General features: G+C 40.6%; 1 protein-coding gene across 1 annotated transcript in view; it reads left to right on the top strand.

Moving 5' to 3' along the window:
- The window catches only part of LOC109968687 (collagen alpha-1(I) chain), an 84,556-nt gene that overhangs the window by 15,882 nt on the left and 44,775 nt on the right, over nt 1-23,899 (top strand). Inside the window, exons 2-6 of the mRNA XM_020615145.1 lie at nt 12,114-12,261; nt 12,918-13,076; nt 14,290-14,482; nt 17,918-18,049; nt 18,924-19,004. Of these exons, the coding sequence (XP_020470801.1) occupies nt 12,114-12,261; nt 12,918-13,076; nt 14,290-14,482; nt 17,918-18,049; nt 18,924-19,004 (713 nt within the window). The remainder of the gene's footprint in view (nt 1-12,113; nt 12,262-12,917; nt 13,077-14,289; nt 14,483-17,917; nt 18,050-18,923; nt 19,005-23,899) is intronic.

Below are 23,899 nucleotides of genomic sequence, written 5' to 3'. Positions count from 1 at the left end.
AGACACCCCAAAGCCCCTTCTCTGTTTTCCTCATCCCATTTAAATTCTAACAGGCCATTTTGCCCTTCCATATAGTAACTACTACTGTATGTAATACATGTGTAGCAGTCTGCACATTCTTCATCTGGTTGCATGGTTCTTGAAATGTGCAGTCAGAACATGCCAAGAAACAAACAGTACCTTTGATAGTATTAATGAGTGTATGTCACAAATAATTGCATTTCTGGGATTCTAAAGCTAGAGCCATTGAATACGTCTGACTTGACATAGTTAAAGAACATCTCATGTTGCTTGTTGGACGCAGACCAGTGGATTATCACAGGTGCTGTTTAGGCGCCTGGCCAGACTCCAGCTTTCTGGACTGGCTGTCTGCAAAGTTGACTTCTCTACTTGGACTTTAAGACCCTTTCACTCCTTTCATCTTTTGTATAGTCTCCATAGCAGTGTTCCAGAGATGTATCATGTCCCATGAGCTGGATGTGCATTGTGCCTGTGTCTGCTTAAAGAGAAATGAAACCTCCTTCATGGAAAGTAAACTGCCAGCCTTCCGTCTGTGAAAACATGACGCTTTTTTGTTGTTTTGCTGAAAACTCAGAATATATGAAAAGAGATAACTATGGCTTTTAACATGAAGCTCTAATACTGTAGTTTGAGTACTTTGTTATTCATGGTGATTCCTGGCTTTTTTCTCTAGCTGCACCATTTTATATTTCCTATTACTCCAATATTTCGATTTAGAGACCAAATACCTGCAAAACTAATGAATGACATTCCCATAATGTTAAGCAGTGCTGTTCAGTTTTTTTTGCTAAATAACAAATGTTAGCCTGCTAACATGCTAAACAAATCTGGTGAACTTGATACCTGTTTAACATCATTATGCTACTGTATGTCACTGTTAGCATGCTGTTAGGATTTGCTCAGAGCAAGTACAGTCTCACAGAGCTGCTAGTGTGGCTGGAGACTTAGATTTGTTCAATGATAAATTACTTGGCACATTATCAACTTCAAAAAACATTCTAGTGAAACTGTTTTAACAGCATTTCAGTGAGCTTTTAAAAAAAGTTATCTCAAAATACAATGGGTCATCAGTCAGCCATATATCTCCTTTAGGTCTGTTAAAAAATATTGCAAGTGAATATATTTAAACTTGAAGTTAAGACCTGCCTTAAATTGTAATAGTCATGTTCTTGAAACAATGGCTATATATAATTTGGACATTTAGTTTTAACCTGGGTGGTCTTCTTTTACCTTCAATATTTGGGAAATGTTTGGCTGGTCATATCAGAGGTTTCTGGTACTGTATAGGCTGAAAGATAACATATACATCACATGAATTTGTACACTATAAACATTATTTCAGGACTGGCTTTAAAATGCAAGAATAGCTTTTATGCTGATGTATATCATTTTATCATACCGTATCTACTTGGGTTCTCTGTTTAGTCCCAATAGCAGTGACTTAAACCTAGTGACCTGAGGGGCGCGGGATCAAACAATGGAACAGACCTCTGATGTATGGCCTGGACTTGTCAGTCAGACTGACTCACCACTCTCTCTCCTACCCTCTGCCCTTATGTCATTCACTAAAAATGAGGCCTTGCTCTTTTGGCTGAATGGAAAAACACAAGCTAATTATTCATTGTACTACAACATTAGCTCAGATGGCTATATGAGCATATAGCTATGCACAGGATGTATGCAGAGCTACTACAAACTGAACTGTCATAGCAAAGCAGTGGACATGCAATTGTGGTAACATTAAAGTGCCCATGGCATGCGCATTTCCAGCCATTTAATGTTTCATGTTGGGTACCTCTAGATTAGCTTTGCACCCATCATAACTCCAAATAGTCTAATTTATTCAGAACGGTAAAAACCTGGGAGCCTCCTCCTGAAAGCGAGAAGATAATTCGTGAATGCACAGGAAGACACACAATGCAAAAACAAAAACAAAAAAATTTCTACAATACCTCAAATCCTACCTGACGTGTTTGATCCACTATTTCTAAGTGGGCAGCATGAGGAACTACAACAACATTAATTAATTTGAATTTCCCCTCCATAGATACAGTAGGTAAATGACGGTATATGTACTGATGAAAAAAGATGTGTAACAATCTAAGCAAAGCCGGTAATTGAGACACCGCATATTTTAACTGGCATAATGTAGATGGTAGTAGCTTCTCCAGCCTTAATACATTAACATATGCAACACGTTTTTTTAACTTACTGCTAAGTCCCACCAAGTAGTGGAAACATCATTCCCTTTCAAGTAGCACCAAGGTCAGTAAATCCAAACAGTGATCACTGCGTCTTCCCAAAACACAACCACACATAATCCCAAAGTAGTGAGATTAATTCCAACCAGCAGCCTTGCACTGACAATAGCATCATGGGTCATTAGAATCCTCTCGCAAACCAGCAACACATCACATGCAGCAGACACGCTAGCCTCAGGCATTCAAAACAAACAGGAACTGTGCTTCGAGAGAACGGAGCGTTGAGCTGATCATTCACTGGCCGACTGCTTGCAGGTTTCCAGCTGCTCTGTTCATGTCATGTTAGACCCGTTAAAACAGCGAGTCTCTGTACAGGAACATTCCCAGATATACAGTTACCTTGGGCCCTGTATTTTTCTCCACAACCCCTGGTCGCAATGCAGGCAGAGGTAAAATATATTCACAAAACTGCCTGCAGTCAGAATCGTGCTTTTAATATGGCACCGGTGGATGTCAGGCAAGGTCACAAGAATGCTCACAGCCTGGAGAATATGACCATTCAAGGAAATCCTTAAACTGTTGCATAAGACTTTACATAGTTGGGGGAAAAAAAGTCTTGCCAGCAAGAGTTTGCAAGACTTATATAAACTGAGCTCCTTCTTCATAGAAGTACAACAACATAGGTGCTCCTTATTTTTTTGAGCTTTAGGTCATGTCTAAGATGATAATTCATCATTGTAACATTGTAGAAAACACAGAAAAATATTTAAACGGGATATTTCTGCATTTAGTTCCTCAGCCACTTTACCATACATCTGTCTGCATTTTGCAGGACTCTGCTTTTGCAGTTGCTTGCAAATAAAATCTTTAAATATTTTGTCACCCTCTAGCAGAATCTCTCTGCTGCGATGACAGACCCCTCCCATATATATATATACACACACACACACACACACACACACACTATATATTATATAACATAGTCACTAATCACAAGACCGCATGCTTGGATGATTGAATCCAGGTTTTCTAATCCACTGTATGTTTGAAGCTGAAGAACTGAACTATACGGATAACAAGATGGCATTAGAAAATTCATGGTTGCTCGTGTCATCTGGGATCTGTTTAGTGACGAATAATGACCAACCCCCAGATCTATAAAAGTACATCTGTATGCCATGAAGGACAGATAAATCTCTTTTACTATGGGATGTTTTTGTGTTTAATACATTAAGCACTACACAAGGAATCTCCTTCCCTAATTTTTACCACCATAATGTTTCGTTTACTTTGACTCGCTCCAGTGTTTTTAAGGCCTTCTTTGGAGGGATTATACTGCATTTAAGCATGAGAAAAGCTGGACAGGGAGTTTTAATGTCTCTCTCAACCCTCTAGGACTGAGGGATTAGTCACTCTGGATAACCACTCTGAATATATGAAGGATAATAATGAGTCCTATAGGGTTACTTGCCCATTCAGTGGGGGATGATTTAGCCTAGAAAACTAATAAAAAATGGAAATATACTGCAGGGAAATACTCAAGCCCATATAATAATTTGGAGTAGACTGGCATAAAAGTAGACTGCCTTATAATTTACTGTTTAAAGTTGGGGTTAAGTGTTCTGAGTTTGTCACACCCTAGGAAAAAAGATTGGCAAGTTTTAGCTTTCAAAATCCTGAAAAAGATAAGTATTCTGTGCTCTGAAATTCTTTCGAGCATGTCGGGTAAAGACCACTGACTGTATATTAAAAGTGGACAAACCCACTGTGACACCACCCATTGGTTTACTGAAGAGCGGGTTTGAAGCTTTGATTTTTTTTTTGGATCCATGACTTTCTGATAGCCAGTCTCATAAAATTAGCAGTTGGGGCTGTACTGATGGAAGGTAATTCCATTAGAGTGCTACATCTGTGAGTATTTCACAATCTGCTCTTTAGTTATAGTTTAGCATGTCTGCACAGTAGGTGTGCTCATCATTCAAAGCTTTGTTGGCAACTGACTGATTGAGATGTTTAGGAGCACAGAGTTTCTTATGTCCCCCTGTGTTCATGCCAGCTTTCCATCTCTCATTTCCTTGGCTTTCCATCTCTCATTTCCTTGTTATCTGGTCTGCTGATTCTCTCCTCGTTCTCTGCCTATTTGTGCTGCCCCCTCTAACAGAGCAAAGCCCAATAATTGTACCAGCGCAATAACTGAGCTATCCATCTATCTTAGTCTTTTAGAGTAATGTGATCCCACCCTGATTACAGCTACTGGAGGTCAGCCAGACCAGAAGGCAGCAGTGGAACAGGGAGGGTTTGATGTAGATTGGAGGGAGGATGTCTTATCACGTCCCTGTGGTTATCACCGCACTAACCAGACACCATTAACCACTGGTTCTTCAGGGACAAAGGAAAACTACTTCAAAATTATTCATAGCAGTATCAATGTTCATTTTTGAAGAACATTACAAATTTAATTGCATTTTCAGACCACATGGTTGGGCTATAGTCCTCTCCAGTAAGTTGACTAACTCACAACCCTGATGGGTGGCTGTGGCTCACGAGGTAGGGCAGTCGTCTCTTGACCAACAAGTTGGTGGTTTGACTCCCGGTCTCCCCGCATGCTTAAGTGTCCCTGAGCAAGACACTGAACCCTGAGTTGCTCCCGGTGGCTTGACTAGCGCTGTTGTGTGTTGTCTTCGGTGTGTGAATGGTGTATCATCTCCTGTAAAGCGCTTTGGCCAGTGCAACACATTGTGGAAAAATGCCCTATATAAATACAGTCCATTTACCATATATTGCAGCATTATTGTTCATTTTCGAGTCATGTATTTTCACCTGACAAACAGAAGTCACTGTTTTGATCTGGTTCTTCAGCTGTCTTAGTTGTCAGTAGTTTGTTGCTAACTTAGTGGGCTCGTTGCTGCCTACTGTGGGTTTCACAGCAGCTGTCATGACGCTGAAGAGTCAGAAAATGTGCAGCAATACCAAAACAAACTGCAGAGGTGGGTGATCATTGTATTTGCTTTGTCACTACGAGCAGTTTCTTTCACATAACATGTATTTATTAGATTAATAGTTTGCTTTAATCATTAATAGTGAAACATCTGCTCAGGTTGGACAGATGTTTCCCAGGATACACAAATACTTTAAAGCTAATTTTCCAGCCCAGGAAATTCTTTTATATTTTACTTCTATTCGTAAATTAATTGACTTTTTATACTGATGGAAGGTACAACTTGTTACCCACGTTGGAACCTGTGCTCTCCAGTGTCTAGCATGCATCTCCATGGCATGCAACAAGCAGCTATTAGCTGGATCTGTTGAAGCTGGTTGTCAGTAGTGTTTTTATGAGCCTGCCTCTACACAGCTGGCAAACCATTTTCACAATGTGACTTTCCCACCACATTGAACACAGCAATGTGTGATTGCTTTTCATCTAATTCGCTTTTATTCAGTAGTCCTCGGACTTCTGCTTAGATTGACTGACTGGTGACTCTAAGTTGCCCCTAGGGGTGAGTGTGGGTGGGTGTGGTTGGTTGTCTACATGTCAGTCCTGTGATAGACTGGTGACCTGTCCAGGGTGGACCCCGCCTCTCACCCAATGTCAGTTGGGATTGGCTCCAGCCCTCGGCGACCCTATAAGCAGTATAGATAATGGATAGATATTATAGGGTAATGGGCAGTAATTGCAACTGGAAGTGTAAGTACAAGGAGGCGTCCAGTCGCACACAGGGATCACTCCTCTTTCCACCAGTGCTCTTTTGACCCATCCAGTGTTCAAAGTCTGTCTTTTTACTGCAACTGTGAAAGTCAATAGCCTTCAACTTGAAAGAATCTCCTTGTTCTGCTCTACATTGGTTGGCTTGATTTACTTTGTGCACAGTTTCTTTCAATCTCCGTTGGGAATTTGTCCCCTCTACACACTGTGTAAAGTACAAACATTAAAAACATGCCTGTCTGTTCTCAAGCAGGAAAGGGGTCACATAAATCAGTTCACAAAGTCAGTGTGCCCTAGAGACAGTTTGAACCTGTGGCCAGAGGTGGTAGATCTATTTCTTTGTGTCCTGTGTCAGCGACCCTGCATGCCAGGTCCCTGACCTTCACTAACTGGCACAGCTGCTTAACCTCTAACTACTGCTGATCCCACTGTATGGAAAATCCCAATACACTGTAGAATATTTAGTTTTGTGCTATAAAGCCATGCCGTTCAAATGATGTGAATGTGAAGTGAGAGCATCATTATGTAAAGTGTGTGTATATTGTTTTCACATAATTGCACAGCTCTGATGTACCGATCTCATATCTATAAATTAAAGCTGGGGTGTTACTTGTGTTAGCTGTTACAGGGCTAAATCTTTTCCTATCTGTTGGCATGTTAAATTAATACTGACAGCTGAACACAGCTATCTAAATGAACACATGGGTATTAAATACAATATAATAAAAACACATCGGCCATAGGTGGAATACTGTGCCAGACCAGTTGTACAAAACACATGTATAAGTAAGGGTTCTAAAATAAGTCATTTGTAAGTTTAAATGGTGACCTGTTTTACAAAGACTTTCAGTCAGTTACATCTGATTGTTGATTGATTGGTGACATCTTTGTTCTGATCTCTCTGTTTAAGGCAGAGCCTGGCAATGTCTTGCTCCTACAGGCTAGTTTTCCCTCCTTTCACACTGACAGAGGTGAACTGACTCAGAGCTGGGCATCAGCCAAGGCAGATAATTGCTGCAACTCCAGAGAATTACAAACACTGATGAAGAGTAGACCGGCTTTATAATGGCCTGATGCCATCCTCTGTAAGCTCCTCCACTCATGTTGTAGCCAAAAGACACGAGGTATGTCCAAGGCCTGACACTGTGAAAATTATGTATGCGGTCTGTTGTGGTCTACTGAGGTTGACTTTGTGGAGTCATGCAGCTCCATAACTCAAAAGTCACTTCCCAAAAAGGCTGTGCAGTTTTCATATTCAAATATCAATCCTCTGGAATGAGAGGGTTTCAGTGCTTTGACGTTTTCACTTGGGAAATGCAGGATGGGCTGAAAGGTAGTCTCTTCTTCACTTATGTAAAATATTTCTGGTTTTAAATTGCTCCAGCTGAAATATTTTTCATTGCTGTCAGTAATTTTTAATCAAAGAATGAATGACAGCACTATAAAACGGGATTTGTTGAGCCTAATTAGGTAGGTACAGCACAGTCTGTGGAAGATTTGTACGCTCTGGTTACTGATGCTGTTTGTAGCCCCCAGCTGTACAGTTTGTGAGTGAAAGCCTTTCCCAGTGGACCTCATCTCCAAACCACACACACACAAAAAATTGCATTAATTGACCATAAGGGCATATATACCTGTCCCACCACAGATACAGTACCTCTGGCAATGTAACAGAAACATGGTTTAGCACTGGATCTGATACCACTGCTGTAACACTAAATGGACATGTTGCAGCTACATGATCACATCATGCCTCTGTTGTTTGTGTGCAGACAGAGAAACATGTTTCAGTGAGTAGCTCATGTTTTGGCTGTGGAGGTCATAGACATCAACGTTTTAGCTATGCCCTGACTCCTTAACACACAAGTCAAGGATAAATGAACTCTTGGTCGTTGTCCAAACACTTAAGGCTTCCCAAATAGCAACTGTTAAGGAAACATTGAGACACACCTTTAAGTCTGTGTTTTTGTTGGGCCACTCAAGGGCAGTAAGAGCCTTGCTGAAGTTTATCTGACTTAGTGTTATACTGTGGTAATCAAGTATTCCCTTCATTTTTTTTTGGAGCAGTTTGTTAGCCCTGTGATAGACTACAACCTGTTCAGGTTTACTCTGCATCTTAACCCCTGAATGCCCATAAGGGTGCAGACCCTCCAAACCTAACACGAAACTAATGAGCGCAAAGTGGTATACTTTTGTAGTTGAGTCATATTTCACTGTGCCCACTTGGATTTGGTTTGTATTTCAAATTGTGCCACACATTTTCTACTGGGGACAGGTGAGGACTGCAGGCAAGCCAGTCCAGCACTCATGCCCTTTTCCTCCACAACCAGGCCTTGGTAATGTGCACTATGAGGTTTTGTATTGTCTGGTTTTAAGCAGCATATACTGTATGCATTTAGCACACACACAAAACAAACAAAAAAAACCTAGACATGATAAATTGCCCCTTGTTCTACTGCTCCTGTTGAATCATGAAATGAGAATACAAAAACTCCTCTATTGCTGGAATAGGTATTACAGCCTTAAAATGGTGGAAAAGGTCACCATTCTTTAACCATTTAATCATCATCAATGAATCTCAGTGCCTGCAGTCCACATGTCGAAGTGTCCTTGGGCAAGACACTGAAAGCCCTAAGTTGCCCCCGATGATTAGAGCCATTGGTGTGAGTTGGCGCCGCAGATGGCTGCCTCGGTTCTGTACCGGAAACAAATTCATTGTGTGTAAATACTTGACCAAAAAAAGGTTGTTGTTGTTGTTGTTGTTGTTATCGTCGTCGTCGTCATTGTCATCATCATCATCGTCATTCCTGGTTACTGAACAATAACTGACACCACAGTTCCATCGTGTTCTTTCCCATGATACACTACTCTCCTTGTTCTGGGCAGCAGTTTGCTAAATAGTGTTCCTGGACCTCAATACATCCAGGCATCAGACGGTGTCACTGTTGAAGTGGGTATTGCCCACCGCCCACAGGGGGAATTATTGAGCAAATTGCTGCTAGGTTCACCAAAATGAGGAGAGGACAGTGACAAACTAACGCGGGCTGTGGCTACCTTCTACTGTAGTTCACACTGGCTGCCAAATAAATAAATAAGAACAGAGGTTCTACTTGAAGAGTCTAAGTCGACTGATAGGCCTCTCAACTAATGATTTGACTAGTCGACTTTGAGGGGGCAGCCCTAAAAACTGCCATGTTACCATGATGAATGTAGCCCCATGGGCTCAGGAGGACTCTGGAAAACCATTGTTACTTAACACAATCTGCCACTGCATCTAGAAATGCAACCTGTTCTGCTATGCAGAAACACTGAGTTCTTTTGTTCTGAGCTCATCTCGGATACCCCAAAAGATGGAAAGGTGCAAAGGTCAGCACGTTGAAAGCCTTTTCTTTGTACTTTTGTCAATTAAAGGTTCAATCGAATTAACTAATCACAGTTTTTAGTTTTTCTGTATTTTGGAAAAATGTCCCAACTTTTACAGACATGAGGACATAAAATTTAATCGATAGCTTAAGAATTGAGGAAAATGTCCCCAACAGTATCATAATCAATACAGACCAGTAAAGCATAGCTTTTCATGGTTCTTATTTTGCTAATAAGAACAGATACGTTTGGTGATGTTGTAATCCCCGTCTTAGCTCCACCTAACATTACATTAACTAAAATCACATGGGCATGTGCAGGGCCTTCAGTTTAATCACACATATTTTGTCACGAGTCCAGTTCGGTTATTTTAGAGAATTTTCAGCAGTCTGGTCACTTATATTTTAATTAAAAAACTTTTTTGTTGACTCCACATGAATATAAAAACATAGTGAGTTAATCTGACTGTGTGTAAACAGGAAAAATGGCAAAATCACCAAACAAGTGACCCAACCCTGACAATCCTTACTGTTCACACATTTCCCCTGATGCAGGACTCAACATCTGTTTTACTTTTACAGGGAACAGAACAAGCATGTTGGGCACCCCCCTCCCCTCCTTCCTTACCCTTTTCCTATCTTAATAGCTTGATTCTTTTATTATAGGAGAAAAGCACACGTGCACCTAGGATGAAGTATACAGCATTCCTACACATTAAATGCATACTTATGCACGAGTGGGGCTTAATAAAGCCCATTGGTGCATTAGATCAGGAAGCATGCAAGAACATTTTTCATTTCATGGGGCTATAAATTACTGCTCATTTAGGTATTATAGCATCAGCAATGCTACATTCCTCAGTATGACAATAGTTTGTTTATTGTGTGGTTGATGACAATGTTATTGTGGCTCATTGCATTTTCTAAATTGTTAGAAGCCTGTGTAGTTGTAGGTCAAAACAGCAGCAGATAAATGAGCTCTCACTAACCATGCAGAATGTACATTTAAGGTACATTTCTGGACAATGATAAAGGCATGCTGGCAGAACATCAATATAACATGGTCTTGGTCTGGTGACCTGTCCAGGGTGAACCCCGCCTCTCACCCAATGTCAGCTAGGTTTGGCTCCAGCCCCCCTGCGACCCTATTCAGGAATAAGCGGTATAGATAATGGATGGATGGATGGCCTTGGTCTCAGTTTAAAGGCTATAGTACAATTAGGTATTCATATTCAAACTTACATTTTCATAGCAGTTGACTCTTCTGAATTAAAGTGACTCTTTCCACCTTTGAGGTCATTGTTTCCACACAAATATAGATTGTTCCTCAGAATTTGTCGTGTGTGTGTGATTACATCCTTCAGTGCTGAAACAATTATTCAAAGTTTCCATATATGACTGACTATCAATTAAAAGGATTTGCTGTTATTCTCTGAGGAAACAAGCAATGTCAAGATGCTGCCTTGGACTCTGGGAACACGTGATGAGCATTTTACTGTATTTTAGGGGGGAGTTTTTCCTCCCCTCTGTCAGTCACCAAGTGCTTGCTCAAGGGGGATTTTTTGGGTTTTTCCTCTATTATAATAATAGTAAGGTCTAGACCTTACTTTGTAAAGTCACCCTATTATTAAGCAGAATTCCCTGCCCTCTGTTCTATATATCAGCTGGGTTCCTTGTGCCTTGATATAAATATAAAATGAATGTTTACTTGTTAGCCCCCTAAAAACTTGTCTTATGTCAGGTTAAAAAGTGCAGTTCAAACCATTATTCATATCTTTGTTTTCTTTACACCGTTCCATTTATTTTTGAGGATTCCAGTAGGCCGGTGTGTTAGAATTTTTTGTGCGACAGCAGATACTGTATGTTTCCCTTACTGCCATTCCTCAGGAGTGTGACGTCCTATACACTAGTGGTTTGTCTGATACTGCTGTTAGGATGACTTTTTAGAGCGAATGGCTATCTGAAGGACTGACAGACATGGATTCATTTATAAAAGTGCTTCAGAGGAGAAAGGTTTAATTTGCTTGAGCAATCTTGTAGCTTTGGAAAATGTCCACAGGCAGTGACAGACATGTTCATAGTGGCTAAATCCCAGAAGTTCATGTCGGAATGCTGCCACTGTAATCTTTAGGCACCCTGCTATTCGTGTAGATAAATCTATCATGAATAGTCTTTAGTTAAATGGATATATTTCTTCCATGTTACTCAAATACACCTTATTTTAGCCTGATCAGTCTCACCACCACTCTTACATGATGAGACAGACGTTTATTTGGAAATGATCTCAGTCACTTCTAGGTGATCAGTGGTGACTCATGTTCTCCAAATATGATGAAGAGCTTTAATCATAATTCTCATTAGGAGTTGTCCAAGCACACAGTATGCGACAAATGGCACTTTACCTGCTCACAAGGGGGTAAAAATAAAATTCTGTACTGTAGCTTAATGCAGATGACACAATAAGCCAGTGGATGAGGGCTAAAACAATGTTTGGCACTGTAGGGGCACAAAAAAGACTTAAAATAGAATGGAATGTGTGGCAACCATCCAGCAGCTTGGAAAACCAAAGGCCCCGTAAGTGGTTTCCTGCTTTTCAGTAATGTCATCAGTGAATGTCCTGTTCACAGCATGTTAAAGTTGTTTTGCCAACAGACAAATTAGTGAGTTTGGTTCCTGCAGATGGCCGCCGTCTGGGTCCTCTAATTTTGAAACCGGGCAGAACATGCACTGCATGGCCAGACGTATGTGGACACCTGAATGTAACTGATTGTTGGACAGTTCATTCCATTCAGTCCATCCATTTTTCCCTCAACTGTCTCACTACAGATGAGGTGAACATTCTGCTGGAGCTTTCTCTTCAGGTGTCAAACAGCAGTAACATGTCCATGACTGTGGAGGACAGCAGGTGTCCAGTTCTACAGGTGGGACAGTACTCCACCTTGGCTCTTCCTCTACAGCAGCTCTTCACTGACAGGTAGTTTCTCCTCAGCACTTTGATATTAGGCTATTACAGGATTCAGTTTAAGATTTTAATGCTAACTTTTAAATTGCTGAATGGGCTTGCTCTTTGCAGTCATATCTTCCTGCCTGGCATTTTAGATTTGCTGCTCACTCACTTCTGACTGTACCAAACATACAGTAAGGTTAAAGAAAGAGGAGGTCGGTCCATAGCCCTAAAGCTATGGAGCAGGTTGCCACTTGGCATCTTCACGGTCTGTTTTTAAAGTCACTCTTAAGACGTATTTTTATTCCTTGGTGTTTAGAACAGTTGTAGAGTGTGGTGTGTTTTAAGAAACTACCCTGTTGAAATGATCATTGTTATGTTGTATTTTGATTATTTACCTTTGTTTTTATTTTGCAAACTTTATTACTAATTGTTTATCTAGTATTGTACAGCACTTTGATCAACAGATGCTTTTAAATGTGCTTTATAACTGACATTGACATACTATTTTATGTAAAGGTAAAAGCTGTTGGTGTACCACACCTTTAGTCACTTGTAATTTGGTGAGTCAGCCAGCTCTTGTTTCTTATTTAGCAATGTGCTTGTGTCCTTGAGGACTAACGGCACACTTCCTGGCCACAGGTATCCTTTTATGTTTTGAGCAGAAACTATGTGCTTGTGTTTAGGTTTGCAGATGAGTTCAGTTTACTGGTGCAGCTGCGAAGTCCTCAGAGAGAAGAACGCAGTGTGTTCACCATTCTCAGCCCCGACAGCCATGTGATGATGCAACTAAGGATCAGTGCTTATGCCATCATCTTCATAGGAACACAGCAACGACACTATGAGTGAGTCTCAGCTCTTTATTTTTCCCCTTTTCCTTTCCAGCCCCAAATTAATACAATCTGATTGATTGTATTAATGTGTGTATATAGTGAGTGCTGTGAAACCTCTTTGGCACATAGAAGATAATTCATGATTAACTGGCTAAAACTGCCCAAAAATCTAGCAGTGACTCAGTTCCTAGCTTTTCACTCTTATGCATTACCCATTGTCAAAAAAGACTAGAAAATGTAGACACCAGAAAGTGATTACATTTCAGCTCATTGAGAATCACTCCTGCCAATTGCTGGTTCTTGGCTATAGTGTATGGAGATGTGTCTATAACATGGAGGAAAGCACTGTGGGAGTGTATTTGTATGTGCTGTGTCTGGTGAAATGATTTATTAGGCATCTCTTGGCAGGTTTATCTTCTTCAGGAGCCGCAGAACTCGAAGTAATATATTACTGCAGGATGGCAGACAGAACCGGGCCAAATTATACACAAAAACAGATACCATGCCTTGTACTTATTGACTCATGGTTGTTTTTATTTCAAAGCTCCATGTCCATCAAGCATGCTGGTTGGTGGCTTCCACCTCCAGAGTTTGGTTGGGTGGAGAGCCCAGCTTGACCTCTAGGGGACATTAGCAGGTGCTTTAGACATTAAACCTGTTCTGATAAATATTTTATATATTAAAAGGAGAACTCCACCAATTTTACACATCAGAGTCTGTTTACTGCATAAGTGACAACAGGCTCCAGAGGTAGCTCCATGAAGTGAAGGAAACATCTGATAAGCCAAAACCTGTGTCGCCTTAAGTGATGTTTCTGGAGCCAGAGTTGTTTGAGCCTGAACATTACAAATTTGAATATGAGAACCAACTGGGAGTTTGGAGTCAAAAAAAGCAACCTCACCTTACAGAGCACTATAGAGCTTCATCTCTTCTTAAGGAGTGTGGCTCAATCCTACATTATCTGCTATTTGCATAACATACACTGTCTGACTGAACTGCCAGTGAGTATTGTGGGTAATGTAGGCCCCTTAAGTTTGCAGGAAAGAAAGTTTGAAATACAAATGACTAATGCTCATTCTTCTACATTGAATTTGGTGCTTTTTTCAGCTTCCATCATATGAATGAATTGAACTTCTGTCTTAGATTCATGACTTTAGTTCAGACATTCAATTCAAAACAAAAACAAAACGTGATTAGATAATGATGACCCATGTGTCTCTGTCAGGTTCCCAGTCAGTGGTCTGTCTGATGGAAAGTGGCACCATGTGGCCTTCAGCGTGTCTGCTGAGCGCCTGGCACTGTACGTGGACTGTTCTCTGCTGGAGAGTGTGGACTGGGTGTACCATGGCATGGGGATCAGCACCAATGGGCTGCTCATGGTTGGAGGCATTATCAAGGGCTTTGAGACTCCATTAGAAGTAAGTGGCTTCCATCCAGCTTTATCTGTGTGTCCAGCACTGCAAATGTTTTTTCAGACTCTCAGCTGACTTTAAAACAAGTCCAAATAGCCTGAGTTGGATATTAAATCTATACTTTTAGAATTGTCGAATGTTTTACGTTTTGTGTGTGTAATAATACATTATTTGTGACCACATGGTTATGCAACAGCCTGATGATATTAAAACAACTTTCAAGGTAGTAAACCCAATGTGTAAAGTCCAGTTCATTTGAATGTCGCCTGAAAAGACATACATGCCTGCTCATCTTAGCAACACACGAGGAAAGAGCACAAAAGCAGATATTCCAGCACGTTGGCCTTGTCCCACCACATTCCCTTTCATCACTTACACAAATGTTTAGAAACCATGTATTTATTTTTAAGTATGTGTCAAAATCCCTGTAACCTGCACTAACCACAATCTCAGTTGCCTCCAAAATACCAGTGTTGCATAAATTACAGAGGAAAACACTGATGAATGTTTACACAGAGGATGAGTTTGGTGCCCTCCACCCCTTATCCCTGTTCTCCAGTCAACATGAAGACATTTCACCTCATTTTACTGTAACCCTACATGTCTTTGGACTGGGAGACAAGAAGGTCATGTCAACTCAAGAACAATTCATGAAAGTGTTTTTGCTTTTTGCTGCTGATTTTCAAATGCATACAGTTCAGTTTTTAGATTTTTAGATGTTAGCCTACCTGAGCGTAATGACTCTATGTGAAGATGTACAGTTGTAATTAAATGGATGCAGAATTTGAGCGTAATGACTCTATGTGAAGATGTTTACAGTTGTAATTAAATAGATGCAGAATCTCATATTCAAACCATCAAAATCAGCACAACCCAGTTGCTTGCATAAGCAAGTAATGGGCTCATAGCTCAATGTCAGGCCCCTTTTTCTGAGGCGTTCATATTATTTTGATGCAGCCATGAAGCCCACGACAAAATCATTGCTCTCAAAAATAACAATTTTATGAGTTTTTTGTAACTTATAGAGAAAAGCTTTTGTAAGGGTGTTGCCTTCTCTAATGTGAGTTTCCTTTTCTTTTGCCACTTGATGGATAGCTGTAATGTCATGAAGTTTTAAGGTATCCAGTGTGTAGTTTGTGCAATGCTGTCTCATAAAGCCAGCAGCATTCTTTTAGCATATATACATATTTGTAAAGTCAACCCTGATTCTACAAGCTGTATCTTCAATAATGAAAGCATTACACTTTACACAACATTACACTACAGTAGTGATGTAACATTACTTTAGGAAAATCTTTTGCAAAACTGAACATGCTTGGATGCACCAGAAACAATATTCACCTGTTTGAACAGCTACAAAATATCAAGGCAGTTCAAGATGCATTCCTGTTGTGGGGGATAAGCAGATGCTCAGATTGGAAATTTAACCGCTTTACTTCTTCTTTGTCACTTCTTACAGCGCCTTTCCCTGTGCACTGTGGTATTACAGTTCAGTGTGACCATATTGGCATAACGCCACAAACTGCAGTTACAAATGACAAAAGTCCACATTGTGCAAGCCTGTTAGAAAATAGTGTTTTCTATGAAAACACACCAGAGTTTTTTTCGAGAGCTGGAGCAGTACAAAATTTGATGGAGGCGGTCGCCTTGTAATTTTCTACACAGGACAAACCCTGCGTTATGGTACCACGTATGGTCCTCTAGGTTTGCATCTCAAGGAAAAAACTGGAACTCTTCCATTAATGGCTGATTTTGATGGGCAGTAATGTACCTGGTTTTGCATTATGAACATGCTGTCCCAGTTACAACAAGCATTCATGTAGCTTAAGAATCAGAGTGTGATATCACGGTGGGGGTGTACAGGAGAATTTAGCAGCAGCATCTGGATTTGTACTTGGTATACATAAAAAGGATTCTCCATTGCCTGTTTTCCCCTGGTGACAGCTTTTTTATTGAGCTCCAAGGACAGAGCGCTTCCAAACTCAAAGGTGATGACAGTCCTTTTTCTGGACAATCTTTTGTGTTAGCAGCACTAAACCATATATAACTGTGGCTTTTAGCTGTAACTCTTAGTCTCATCCACTCCACTTCAACATGACTGAAAGGGACACATTCTCTTTAATGATACAGCAAGACCCGGAGAGGTTTTGATAAGTCAGCACAGGCAACTGGATTATTGGCTTAAACAACAAAGTTTTGTATCTTTTAGGCAAAACATTTCAGGATAACCAACAAAATTACAGTATTTTCCTACATGAAAATTTCAGCAGATGTCTGTTTAGCAGACACACATGTAGTTTGATCCCCATCTATTTTTAGGGTACAGTACACTGGGATTTTTCTGACAGAGTTGCACAAGGTTTTCTTATGCAGCGAGCATAAAACAGTCTGTACAGCATTATTTTTGCATAACAAGCATCAAAAAGCGAAACTCAACATGTTTATTCCACGATGGCCATGTTCAACAATAGTTCAGCTCACACCATCCTGTTTTCTTTCTCCCCACACATAGTGGCATATATCAGAGTCCTACAAAGGTGCAAATTTGAAAACCTGCCCCCACAAGGCTCTGTATTGAACCTGACCTGTTACCTGCAGTTATTTTTAAATGAAATCCAGGCCTGACCCGACCCACTAACAAGACCCACGACCTGACCTGTACCTGCAAGTAAAATAGACTTTAAGCAACACAGTCACTCAATCTAAAGTGCTTGAGAGTTGTTATGTGTCGATGGACAGCACCTGGCTCCTGCAGCTGTTTCCAGTGACAGAGTGCCTAGCTTGCGGTTATCAAATGCTAACACTGTTGCAGCAAAGCCACTGATAACGTTGTTGGCACTGTCTGTAACAAAACCAAATTCTTCCGATATGTCCTTAGAAGATAATTGTGCACAGGATTCAGGTCTAACCAATTTTGCTTTTAGGTTTATCCAGTTTATCTGTACGTCTAGCCTATATTGATGTCTGAGTGATGTCCTATTAGCTAGGAGCAGAAGGGTCAAAGGTGGTGCCATAGGCCTTTACAATAAATCTGTTCAGCTTTCCAATTGTCTTGGGGTTAGACATAAACAGACACACACTCGCTCTGTGGCTCTTACCTGTCATATTCTTAAGAAGAGCACTCGGAGAGCGCATGTACCTCCACCAAGGCACAGCATTCACTCATGCAAATGGGTCCTTTGTGGAAAAATGCGATTCAGAACAACACAAAATATGTCCTAAAATCCTTGAGCAGGAGCAGGAAGGGAGTGTTTATTTTGAACAAAGAAAGGTGATGAGGTATCGCATCAAATAATACAGGGCACAGATAATTTACAAATCACTGTTTTCAGTTTTAATTTTGATTTGACATACCGTCCCAACTTTTTCTGATTTGGGGGTGTACTTTTGTGACCACCACACATAGTGTTAGTATAATATAATATAATAATGTCTCTACAGGGTCATCTCAAACAGCTGACCTTCCTGATGGGCAACCCTGACGCTGCCAAGCAACACTGCAGCCACCACCAGCCCCACTGTGGTGAGGCAGCTCCCAAGCCTCCTCGCTCCCCACGCACCAATAATCTGGAGGTGAGGAAAGCTTAATGAAAAAGAAAAAGAAGAGATCAGGAAAAGTTGCGTCATATTAACAAATGTTTTAAGAAAACTGCATGCACCTTCCCAAAACATCTTTGCATTAGGCGCATAGGTCAAGGTGTAATACTAGTAAAGTAAAAAGATTATAACCTGCACACTGATTTGATGCTCTGCAAAATTTTGTTTTGCTCAGGCCAAGCTGCCACACCGACATTTTGACATGAAGTTTTCCTCAGGTATTTACACCTTGTACTCTGACCTGACATCATATAGACTCATTCAGAATGATGTCAGGTGTGACACCACAGCCAGACCAATCAGCACATTAACAATATAACTCCAGTTTTCTGACAGTGTTTTCACCCTCACCATGCCACAAAATACAAACACACATTTAAAGGTCAGAGTAAAAGCTGTAAATACCTGATAAAGACTTAATGTCAAAACGTTGTTGGCCTGGCAGCTTGGCCAGAGTAAAAATAATTTTGTGGGGCATCAAATCAGTGTGTGGGCTATAATGTTTTTACTTTACTATCATTTTCACAAGTGAAATTTCCTCTTAGCATTGTTCCTTTGACATTTAAACAGCAAGGCTCTGACATGTTACTGAGGTGTTCAAGGTGAAAGTAAAGTCTTTTGAAACTCACTCAGACTCCTGCAGTTAATACTTTGACAACATGACCTGTTATATACCTTCAACTGTGATAAACGATCATCAAAGGATTTATAACAAAAACTGTACTGACTCCTGTGATTTTTTTTTTTTTTTTGGATCCAGTCTACGCTGTGTTTGATTGTCCATGGGTTTAACCCTGAGCTGTCTTTGTTGTTTTTAATTTTAGAAATTGTCCCCTTTGTTTCCACACAGAATACATTGCTGTCCTCAAATGACCTAGCAGACCTGTTGGGGGATTCCAAGGATGATTCAGTTCTGAGTTTTGGCAGAACTGTGAGTAGAATATTTTGATGCCTAGATTTCTGAGAAATGACACAGTGCCCTGTTAAGTAGTGCTGAAAACCCCCTGTTCATTTAGATTTTAAAAACAGCTAAACAAAAGCACAGCTGTTGTTGCCTTTTTCCACTGTCGTGTGTTGGAGAGTGAGGCCAGAGGACCAGTCGTCACGGTGATTTTATCCATTTGTGGCTGGATTGGACAGACAGGCAGCTACAGTCAGGTATATCAGCCATTCCAGTCCTGTCAGAGGCCCCAGCTAGCTGGCCCACCTTTTGTTCTTGACTGATGGGTTCAATTCGCATGTGTATGTATTGTATGTGTGAGTGTCCTGTGTGCCTGGCCTGCCTGCCTGACCATCAGTCTTTCTCTCACTGGTCTTTATTGTAGCTGCAAAAGGGTTCATTTGTACTGGAACTAAAAAGCTGCTTTGATTCAGTATACTGTAGTCAGGGAGGATTTGACATTGGTGAGAGGTGGGGTCCACCCTGGACAGGTCGCCAGTTTATCACAGGGCTGACATAGAGACAAACAACCACCACCCACACTCACTCCTACAGGCAATTTAGAGTCACCAGTCAACCTAAGCTGCATGTCTTTGGACTGAAGAGAACCCACGCAGGCACAGGTAGGACATGCAGACTTGGCACAGATAGGCCCGGGCTCGAACCCAGAACCTTCTTGCTGTGAGGCCACAGTGCCCTGTGCCACCCATAATAAATAAATAAGGATAATCACCTTTATTTGGCCAAGTATGTTACACACATGTTTCCGGTACAGAGCCGAGGCAGCCATCTGTGGCGCCAATTCACACCAATGGCTCTAACCATTAGGGGCGACTTGTTCAGTGTCTTGCCCAGGGACATTTCAAAATGTGGACTGCAGGCACCAAGATTCGAACCTCCAACCCTCCGGTTGGGAGATGGCTGGTCTACTCACTGAACCACAGTCACCCCCACAAATAAATAAATAAATAAATAATCAAAAGTGAATAATAAAAACTCAACAGAAAGAATAAATTTTAAAACAAACCTTGCAGTACAACCATTGTGTGATTTTACATTTTGGTTTGCTTACTTACAGCACAGCACTTCCTCCCCATCTTTTTTGTTTATGTTCCATAACTAGAACCAGGGTTTCTGAGCAGTACTATCTGCAGGAACACCTTCTGTAATATATCTTAATTTTCTTAGAAGCAGGGAATCCCGCTGGAGGAGAACAGCTAATGGCAAGAGTCTGCATGCTGACCAATCACACATGTGTAGCCTACTTATTGTAAATACATGTTAATTAGAGCCCTGTATGTTACATCTGAATATATAATTGTTTTCAGATGCAGTTACGTCACCGTTAAACATCAATAGTGGAAGCAGCAGTAACTAGCATGTGGCTTGATGACAAGATTTATCAGCCCATAGGCATCCAAGAGTTAGAGATGTAGCAGCTCCACTGCAATCTGTTGATAAAAGATCCAATAAAATGGGCTCTTGAACCTCTGGAAAACTGCTCAGAAACCCTGGTATGGATTAAGTTCAACCGTAACCCCAAAGTGACACCCTCACAAATGTTGTAACCAGTCCAGACTGGCTGTCCAGTTGGCGGTGATGCCTAATTATTCTGGCAAATGATCAACCATCATGAAAGATCAGATGGATGAAGCTTGACTGGTTGTTTTTTAGTCTTGACTACTTCCATAGTCCAGTTTTGCACAGTGCAGCTGACTAAAGATCCTTTATATTGTGTAGTGAACTTTCTTGCTTTTTGTTGAAAGTAGAATTGCACAATGTATCGCTGCTTTTCAGTTCTTTGTCAACAGAGTTAATGAATGCTATACAGTGGGTGTGAGTGCCAACACTCGTGGAACAGTACAGCGCGACGATGCAGGTCCTAGTCGACCACTGTCCGCCTGTCTTGTCAAATTAAGCCACTTTTCTCCTCAAAGCTGTTATCCCATTGGCTTCCTCTTCAGGCTTGTCTACTGATGATTCATATCCCACCACAGAATCCTTTTTTGAAAATTAAATACAGTATATCACATTTCTGAAACCATGATGACATTTTACTCAACCTTAACACTTGTGTCGTTTACGATGAATAAACCGATCAGTACATCTAATTCACCGTGACCTAGCTTGTACATTCAGAAATCTGTTGTGATGTGGCACACACTGCTTCTCTCGGAACAAACAAAACATAGTGCCTGAAATACACAGTTGTTTACACTGGCACTTACAAAATAAACTTTCTGGAATGCACATATGTTTGAAATGGAAACACAGGCAAAGACCATATGTTTGACTATGAAGGAAAAGCAAAGCTGGTTTGAATTTACATTTTCATGTATGTAGAAAAATGTCTGAAAAAGTCAGTGGGGATCTGGTTCTCTTTACAGTATACAGCAGTGCACAGCCAGAGGAGGGACTGCAATCCTTTGTAAAACACAGCAGACCATGCCGTGCTATGCCAGCCCCATCAGCCACAGAGTTTCTCCATCAGCCAATGGGCATTAGCACTGGGATGCCTTTGTGATGATGGTGTAGACAACCGTCTCTCTCCTTGCGTTTTGTGCCGTACAGAATGTTTGCACGAACAAGTTGCACATGATCTGTCTTATTAGTTAGTGAAACCTTCCTCAGCTGCCTGCATCTCTTTCTCATTATCTGTATTTGCCCATTCACCTGTTTCTGTTTTTGTGTTTTTATTGTCTCATAATGTCTCTCCTCTAGGTAAAATGTCTAATATGTTTGTGTCTGTTCCTGTCTGTCTGTCTGTATCTGTTTGTGTCCATCTCTGTCTCTGTTGGTCCTCCTCTGTGTCGCTGTCCCTACATTTCAGTGTGTCAGTCCTTTTTCTCTCTCTGCTTAACAGATAGTCTCACTCTTTGTCCATCTGTCTTTTTCTGTGCTCCTCAGCAGTGTTCAAAAATCATCCAGTCAATCACAGAGACGGGAAGTGTTTTCTACCTATTTCCAGGATTTATGCTAAGATGAGCTAATAGTGTTTTGGCCCCGAGCTGCGTATTCACATTTCAGACATGGTCCATTAGTAGTACTGATCTTGTCATCTAACTCTTGGTAAGAAAGTGAATGAGTGCATTTCTCAAAATGCTGTTCCATTAAGACTTTTACCAAGTAAAAAATGACAAACATTCCCTGCTAATAGCGTCTCAGATGTAAACTACTAGTCGGACAAAAAAAATCTATTTATTACCTTGGACTCTGGTAACATGAACTGTCTGGTCACTTTAATAGTCACACCTGTACAAAAGTATGCATTGCAATGCAAAAACATCCGCCTCAACATCTGTGTTACTGAAGCTCAAAATGTTTGTTTTTGGTGAAATTGTCATAAATTCATTTCTGATTATTATTGAGGTCATAGTTAATGGTGGCGTTGTACTGGACTACATTATATTCAGAGTGTGAGAGTATACTCATATAGTGTGTGTGATATCATACGGACTAAATGACCAATCTACTAATCAATTAAATAGCCAGCAAATTAACAGGGTGACTAATGCTATTTAAACTGCAGCACTAGGTTTTCATATAGGAAATGAAGAACAAGAGAGGGTGATTTTGGACACGGTCCTTTTTCTCATTATATCCATACCATGAATGTATAAGCATTCTGGCTCTGGCTCTCCTCAGTATATCCACACTAAAATAATAAATAAATAAAGCGGCACCACTGCAAGGTCTGCTGCTGTCATCTTTGAAGCGCAACATGTCTGAGTGTGGGGTCATGTTGTTGGGGTTTCCTGACTTTGATGCATGTGCTGCCTGGGCCCACAGTTCTCCTTAGAGACATGACACTTGACCAGTTAATCTGCAGCTCTTTTAGTTTGCACTAAGATGTTAGACACTCCTGGAGGTTAGTCCTTAGCTAAACATATAATTTACAAAGCCAGAGTCATCAGCTTCCAAGTATGTTGATGGCTTTGCACCCTCATAATCAACATGTCCTACATTAGTCAAAATTACTTTTTGTAAATTTTAATACTTTTGTGTCTTTTAGTGTCATGAAGCAAGTTTTTGTTGCCTTCAGCTTCTAAAAAATGAAGATTTGCTTAATTGAATTTACAATGGTATAAATCAGTCACTATAGGGCTTAGACTTTTGGTCATATAGAACAAGCGAGTATGCAGGCATGTGGATTTTCTTTGTGTGTGTATGTGTGTATATATACTGTATAGATAGTATGTGTCAGAGTGGGAGAGACCAAGCATGACAGAACTTATGATTTTTTTTTTTTTTTTTTTTTTTACAGTGACTGAGTTTATATGCACTTAAATAACCAGTTTACAGTTGCTTTCACGAGTAAGCTGATTTCTTAATTGTCATGGAAACGAGAAACCTGGTTTCCATAATCGGGGTAGGGGATTAGGAAAACCTTATCTCCCCAAGTAGATTTCTTCTGGAGAATGCAGATTTCTCTGCTATGTATACATATATCCAAGTTTCTAATCAGTTACAGTATCTACAAGAGTGCATGTGCAAAAGAAAAGCTCCAAGCTTTGTCTTCTAGTTTGCCATTATTAATTTCACAACTAATGGGGCAGCTAATGTCATGATTTGCAGGTGAAATATCGCTAAAGAGACCAAAATACGAGCTTGATCAACCGGGTCTATCTTTGTTTTTGGGAGGATGCACTTGCATAATGACATCAGGCTTTCAAATTGCGGGTGCACCCGAACAGCATGCTATCGCTTTCACTGATCATCACCACAAGAGTGAGTCATGTTTTTCAAAGCACTTCCTGTTTTAAAAATGGTTTTAGCACCACTTAACTCTTGATCCCTGAAACTGCATTCTTCAGAGAGAGCGAGGCAGACGCACACGACTGTGGTGGTAATATTCCCTGCTGCATATCCTATCACAACCACATGTT

Source organism: Monopterus albus, unplaced genomic scaffold (genome assembly GCF_001952655.1).
Source record: "Monopterus albus unplaced genomic scaffold, M_albus_1.0 scaffold158.1, whole genome shotgun sequence".
In the NCBI taxonomy this organism is placed as follows: Eukaryota; Metazoa; Chordata; class Actinopteri; order Synbranchiformes; family Synbranchidae; genus Monopterus; species Monopterus albus.
This window is presented reverse-complemented; position numbering and strand designations above follow the sequence as displayed.